This window comes from Athene cunicularia (genome assembly GCF_003259725.1).
Source record: "Athene cunicularia isolate RWA chromosome 19 unlocalized genomic scaffold, athCun1 chr19_part1, whole genome shotgun sequence".
Classification (NCBI taxonomy): Eukaryota; Metazoa; Chordata; class Aves; order Strigiformes; family Strigidae; genus Athene; species Athene cunicularia.
Window position 1 is genome coordinate 5,298,062 of NW_020799124.1, and position 6,943 is coordinate 5,305,004.

The 6,943-nt window shown below is 51.7% G+C and overlaps 1 protein-coding gene across 1 annotated transcript in view; it reads left to right on the top strand.

Moving 5' to 3' along the window:
* Nucleotides 1-6,435, top strand: part of ERAL1 (Era like 12S mitochondrial rRNA chaperone 1) — a 7,438-nt gene extending 1,003 nt beyond the window's left edge. The window contains exons 2-11 of the mRNA XM_026861832.1: nucleotides 8-274; nucleotides 376-503; nucleotides 590-667; nucleotides 835-881; nucleotides 1,244-1,305; nucleotides 1,741-1,853; nucleotides 2,140-2,532; nucleotides 3,021-3,170; nucleotides 3,464-3,544; nucleotides 4,315-6,435. Coding sequence (XP_026717633.1) covers nucleotides 8-274; nucleotides 376-503; nucleotides 590-667; nucleotides 835-881; nucleotides 1,244-1,305; nucleotides 1,741-1,853; nucleotides 2,140-2,532; nucleotides 3,021-3,170; nucleotides 3,464-3,544; nucleotides 4,315-4,437 — 1,442 coding nt within the window. The 3' untranslated portion in view covers nucleotides 4,438-6,435. The remainder of the gene's footprint in view (nucleotides 1-7; nucleotides 275-375; nucleotides 504-589; nucleotides 668-834; nucleotides 882-1,243; nucleotides 1,306-1,740; nucleotides 1,854-2,139; nucleotides 2,533-3,020; nucleotides 3,171-3,463; nucleotides 3,545-4,314) is intronic.
* Nucleotides 6,436-6,943: the final 508 nt, after the last annotated feature.

Consider the following 6,943-nt stretch of genomic DNA (forward strand, 5'->3'; position numbering starts at 1 on the left):
GGCCTAGAGGTGTCGGGTGAGGGGGGAGCGCTTCCCCGCGCCGCAGCGTGGGGAGGAAGGGGGCGACACGATTTTGGGACGTTTTCGGTACCCGCAGTGTTTGGTGCTGCTCGTCTTCCCGCCCGACTCCCGGAGGGCTGCGCCCCGCGGGCTGCCGTGCTCCCTGCCCGCTGGAGCGGGAGCAGCTCTGCGCTGAGCAGCATCCTGGGCATCCCTGCCGAGAAGCCGAGTGACGCGCTGGGCCGGCACCCGCCACCTGTTGCCACCAGCAAAAGTGAGTGGTACCAGCTGCTGCCTGGTCCTAGCACTGAGGTGGATCATCCTGATCCACTGTGGGGTTTTAGCAGCGTTCAGATTCCTTCTTTCCTCTGGTAGAGGAACAAGACTGCCTGTTACGGAATCAGCCCAACCAGCCCCAGAACCCCAAGGTTTTAAGAATTGCCATCATCGGAGCACCCAACGCTGGGAAGTCCACACTCTCTAATCGGCTCTTGGGCAGAAAGGTAAAACGGGAGTGGAGCAACAAGTTCAAGCTGTTAAATTGCTTTTTGATGTATTCTGACTGTGTAACGTATTTAATTTCTCACAGGTTTTCCCAGTTTCTAAGAAAGTGCACACAACGCGATGCAAAGCCCAGGGTGTTGTCACAGATGAGGACACGCAGCTGGTGAGCTTTCAGGCCTGCTCCTGCCTGGGGCAGTGAGGAGCATTAGCCAGAACGTGGTGGGGTTTCCCCTTTGTATCCATAGGGTCACTTCTGATTGCACAAATAGAAGTTTTAGCTTAGCCACTAACTGCAGGCAAACTTACAAGATTTGCCCTTCCTTTTTCTAGATCATTTTGGACACACCTGGACTCACTAATCCATTTAAAGTCAAAAGGTATTACTGCACTCTGTGGGGAGAGCTGGGAGGGGTCCTGTCTGTCAAAGTTTGATAAAACCAGAGTGATTTCCACTGTGCATAGTTTATAAGGTAGGATTGACAAGAATGTATGTTTTTAGATTTATTTTGGCATATGAGTTATTTACCGTTGCAGTTTCAGTAGCACACAGAGCCTGTGGTATCCCTTGAGCCATGGTATGTTTGTCTCTGTGTATGTGCGTGTAATGAGGGATGCCACAGCCTCTAAGGAAGCTGTATGTTAGGATGATGGAAAACACTGTTTTTCCCCAGATCTGAGGGGGAAGGAAGATGATTGTGATCAAGTGTGACTGGCTTACTCATTTGCATTTGTCTTTCAGACATAAATTAGATGAAGCCATGCTGACAGACCCATGGGACAGCGTGAAACATGCAGATTTAGGTGGGTACTCAACTCCTCTTGGATCAAGCCAAACCCTTTATGTGCTGCAGAAGTTTACAGCCCTATAACTGTGGTATCTGAATGTTTACTGGACAGCAAAGGCAGCCCTTGGAGGGAAAGGGTGGTGGAGAAAATGTAAATATTGAGCTGAGAAGAGGTTAAGAATTGTCGGGTTCTGAGGGGAGGTGGCTTGGGTTAATAATTAGGCTTGGATGTTACGTTTTAGCATGTGTGATGTCATTAGGATGAGAGGTGTAAACAGTGTTTTATTGTTTTATCAGTTAAAATGCTCCTTTTTGGTTCCATCGGTGTGCTCTTCTGCAGAAGAGAAAGAAGTAGCATCAGGAGAGAAGTGACCATAGACTCTAGAGAAGCTGAAAATTAACATTTTGGAAAATGATGAACCTGCATATTTCCTTCACTGTTTTCTGGCAGTTCTGGTTTTGGTGGACGTGTCAGATCACTGGACGCGAAACTCTTTGAGCAGGGAGGTGCTGAAGTGTCTTTCTCGGTTTTCCCAGATCCCCAGCATCCTGGTTTTGAACAAGGTAAATCAGTCTGAGAAGAGGAGCTGGCACCACGGTGGGGTTGGCCAGCTAAAATCTCAGCAGAGCTGACAGAAAGTGTTGCTGTCAACTTGACCGTGTTTGGACAAACTGTGCTGGGACTGTTAACACGCCCTGGTCAGAAATCTGTCTGGTGCTGCTGTTGTAAAAGCCTTGTCCTGGCAGCAGCTGCCTCCCCTGGGTGGTTTCTTCTGGCTCCTTCAGATCCAGGGCCCAGCTACCAAACTCATTTAGGACAAATTCCTGACCCCTCTTTCTCTCACTTCAGGTGGATCTGCTAAAGAAGAAGTTTATCTTGCTGGAACTAGTAACTGAGCTAACGGAGGGAATTGTAAATGGAAAGAAATTGGAAGTGAAGTATGCATTAAAAGATAATTCAAGTTCTTCAGCAAAGTCTCCTCTTAAAATCACTCAGGCTTCTCCACCTGAGAATAGGGACCCCAAGTCTCACTGTCTGCAGGAAACAGATGGAGCCCAAAAAGGCTCTAGCGAGGACAACAGCAGTAATATGAGGGCTTCTGAGTCCAGTCTTGTCACAGAAGAAGCACAAGGGCCAGAGCTCTATGAACCCAGAGATCTAAAAAATATGAAAGGCTGGCCATGCTTCCAGGAGATCTTCATGCTGTCAGCTCTCCATGGGGAGGAGGTGGATGTGCTTAAGGTAACCGCAGTCTGAACTTTTGTTACACTTTGACACCAGGGTGCTCTTACTCTGTGGGACCCTGGTACTTGATACTGAATTTCATTTCCTGTGAAGAAGTAGCAGAGCTGCTGTTGGCCTGGGATGTGGGGGAAGTGTTGTCTGTCAACGTGGAGCATGTCTATACTGTACCTCTGGAGTTTTCTGTGCAGAACTCTCATTTGGGGCTCTCCAAACAGCAGCTTGGTCATAATAATGAAACCACGCAGCGCATTGTCTTTCAGCTACAAGGGATAGTGTGGGGTTTTGTAGCTCATACAAACAGCTCTAGGGAGGTGTGACCCTTTGGCAGGGTGTGAGTTTTAGAAACTTCTTTCTCCTTTCCCTGCCAAAGATGCTGAACTACTGATGCCTGACTGGCAGCAGCATCCTCGTAGTGACTCGGTGCAAGGTGAGCACAGAGGTTGGTGGCATGAGGCAGCTGATGGGTGTGTGCTTTGTGCTGACAGCGGTACCTCTTGATGCGAGCCAAGCCAGGCCCTTGGGAGTTTCACAGTGGGGTCTTGACCAGCCAGTCACCTCAGGAGATCTGTAATAATATCATCAGGGAGAAGATACTGGAGTACCTGCCACTGGAAGTGCCCTACGGCGTGATTCAGGTGGGAAGCATGCACGAACAGACTTGCCTTTGAGGTATTTTATTGGAAATACCAGGTTATGTGATGAGAATCCCTTTGTTTGAATCTGTGAAATCTGCCAGACCCTTTACAGGCCCCGTGGGGTGACTTGGGACTCGCACATCAGGTGCTGTGAGATGTTTTTTGTGTTTGAAGGGAGGGGGCCACCCTTGCGTGCTCGTATCGGGGAGCTGAGCTGGTGTCTCTTGAGGGAGTGGTGGTTGCTGCTCCTGAGGCTCTCTGCAGAACTGCTGAGTTTGTTTTTGCTGTTGCAGGTGACGGAGATGTGGGAGAAAGGACCGAGTGGGGAGCTCCTCATCGCACAGAACCTCCTGGTCCCAAGGAAGTCTCATATGGTGAGTAACAGCAGAGAGATGGGCTGCTGGGGAGTGTGAAAGGGGGTTCCCTAAGTCCAGCTGTGTTCATCCTTGCTGTGATCTGCTCAGCTCCAGGGCTCCTGGGGCTGCCCCCCACAGCCACAGGCTGTTCGGTAACAGCTTACCCCTTTCTGATGTTGCCTGTGGCTTGATTTTGGGGGTTTACTTGAGTGTGCCCAGAGAAGGGCAACGGAGCTGGTGTAGGGTCTGGAGCACAGGTCTGCTGGGGAGTGGCTGGGGGAACTGGGGGGTTCAGTCTGGAGAAGAGGAGGCTGAGGGGAGACCTCCTGGCCCTCGGCAACTCCCTGACAGGAGGGTGCAGAGAGAGGGGGGATGAGTCTCTGGAGCCAAGGAGCCATCGCCAGGCCCAGAGGGAATGGCCTCAAGCTGCCCAGGGCAGGGTCAGGCTGGCTCTGAGGAAGGATTTCTGTGCAGAAGGGGCTGTTGGATGTTGGGATGGGCTGCCCAGGGCAGGGGGGGAGTCCCTGGGATCCCTGGAGGGGTTGAAGGGTCGGGCTGAGCCAGCGCTGAGGGATCTGGGGGAGTTGGGAACGGTCAGGGTGAGGGTCATGGTTGGGCTGGAGGAGCTGCAAGGGCTTTTCCAACCGAGATGATTCTGTGACTCTCTAACTGCTATATCCCTTTTAATTGCTTCTGTGGCTTCACTGCTCTTTTCTTGGGTGATTCCTCCCTGCAGTTAAGTGATGTAAGGATGAGTGCGATGATCTTCTCTCTGGGTTTTAATACAGATGATGCTGATTGGAAGAGGAGGTATGGTTATCAGCAGGATCGCTCAGGAGGCCGGCCAGGACCTGATGAACATTTTCTTGTGTGATGTCCGCTTGAAGCTCATGGTGAAGGTGAAGAGTTGAGCTCTTTGCATGTGTTTTAACAGCCCTTGAACTCTGGTCATGCGGAGAAATGGGTTCTGTTTTGCCCTGCGGGTATCTTGGTACCTTTGCTCAATACAAAAAAAAGAGGACGATGGAATTGCTATAGTGGCTGAAGTAGAATATATTATTCTTTGGGGGAATTGCCCAAACTGAAATAAAATCTTCAGATCTTCTACGACACCTTGTCTTGTGGAAGCTGGGGACAGACCCTGGAGAACCAGCTGCACGTGAGATTCTAGTCCTGTGTTTACAGAGCTGTCATCCACTTCTTTTGGGTGACATTCCGCATCCTCCCTGTCAGGTGTTTGTGCCTGGAAGTTCAGGAGCATCTCTTGTCTTTTAGCAGACGAAGGGTTGCAGTGAAGGATTATCATCACACCTTTATCATCACACCTTTATCATCTCCCCTGAAGGCTGAATGACTCCAGCAGTGGTCATGCAGGAGGAAGAAGCTTACCCCAGCCCATGCGGTGGTCTTGTCAACTTCGCTCTCTGCCCTGTTGAAGTTCATGGGTGTGAGTGTATGACTGCAGGGAGTCAGTATTGCCCAGACAGCCTGAGTTGGGGGGCGGGTTGCAGGCTGGCAGAAACACTCTCTAATGACTGGGTGTGACAGAGGGAGCTCTTAAACTCTCTGTAGATCCTAAAAGCCAGTGATTTCTGACTCCTGTATGGGAGCCCTTCCCACAGGCATGTGTGCACCATCCTCTTACATGACTGCCAGCTGCTGCTTTTATTTTGACCTCTTCTGAGTGGTAGTTTGTAAAAATGCTTGCTCCTTCTCTTTTCCCCTGTCATCCTTTCCTCCAGCTTCCGAAGCATGTCGCTTTTCCTGGAGTGTGTTGCCCTCTCCAGAGGGTCCCAGACTCATCTGAGTACATTCTTGGAGAAGGGAGAAATGGAACCGTGATCTGTTCTCAGTGTGTTGACAGGAGCTGCTTCCCTGACCGCTGGGGAGAGGAGCAGGGAGGTCAGAAAATGGCTCACTGGGCTTGCGGGTATTAATGATAAAGGGAAGCAGAGCAGGGAATAGGTGTCTGTCTGCCTCTAGGCATCTTGTTTCTGGTGCCCAGGGGGGTCCTGCCTGTCCACCCCTCTGGATGTTTAGCTGATGAATGAATGTTGTGTGGTTTGAAGATGTTGCTAGCAGCATCTCATAGATGCTTCCTTCTTCAGAATTGCTTGTTTGTCACACAAAACCACATCAGACTCCATTTCTTAGGAATTTGAACAGTTTATTGCATCAAAGTTACTTCAGTTATTATTACTCTTTGCATCAAGGTCACAGATACAAACGTAGAGTCTGTCGCAGCTAAAGAAAAGCCCAAAGTGGGAACAACAGCGGGTTCTGCAGGTCGGGTTTAATGGGGGGTCGGGGACAGGGAGCAAGTGGCAGAGGTCAGGGCACAAGCAGGGCTCGGAGGCTGGAGGAGCAGGGCTGGGTGGGGGCTGAGGCACTCCGTGCTGCTCTGCGGAGCCCTTGGCGTGGAGGGTGGTGGAGCCTGGCACCACACTCGTGTGCCTGGGCCCCTGCCCCTCTGCACATGGACCTGGCGCTTGGGAGGTTGAGTTTCATCTCTGCACGTGGCTGTGCTCAGGCGCTTGGAGCACTGGGTGGCTTCCTGCCAGGAACGCGGGTGGATTCCGGTGTGCTGCTGTAAACGAACGTCCCCAAGCCAGGAGACTCCAGTGAAGAGGTCTGGTGGGAGCTGCTGGGGGCTCTGCTTCTGCCTGGACCCCAAACCTCTTGAGTAAATCCTGTGCCTGCCTTCCCTCTCTGGTGCAACGGCAAGGAGATGCTTTACCAGGATTTTACAAGGATTTACAAGGAATGTGAGAGCCTCTGAATTCCAGCTTGAGAAGCCTCCATGGGGCAACATGCGGTGCTTCCCCCCGAGCAGGGGACGCTGCGGTCCCTTCAGTGCTGCTATCTGACTTTTGTATTTTCCTTGCAATAAAGTGAAGTCCCCGCACCAAGTGATTGTTCTCATCTCCTTTCTTCTTCCCCATCAGCCAGACCTCGCAGCTGCCACCTTCCATCCGTTTTATTCCAGCTAAAACCAGGACACTTCTATGTCTTTCCTCCTTTCTTCCCAGCTGAGCTTAGATCCCGTTTCCTGAGCTGTTGCTTCTAAAGGTTACACCTTGCAGGGGGAGAAAGCCAGGTGAGCGTGGTGTGGGGGCTGGAGGTGTTTCATCAGGTGGGGTGTCGGGGGGGGGCTGTGTCCCTTTCGGGGCCAGGGCACGTGGGGGTCAAGGTCAGGCCATGCTGCTGCAAAGCCTCACAGGCGGGAGAGAGGATGGAGCCGAGGGCCCAGAGCGATGGCTGGTCCTGGAGGTGTTGGAAACGCTCCAGACTGCGAAGGGGTGATGTCTCTCGACTTGCTGACCTGCAGCTTGTTAATGAGGTTGGGTAATTAGGTTAATTAGCCCCTTGCAAGCCAGTCGCAGCGGCGGGAACTGCCGCTTCCCTCCAGCGGGGAGG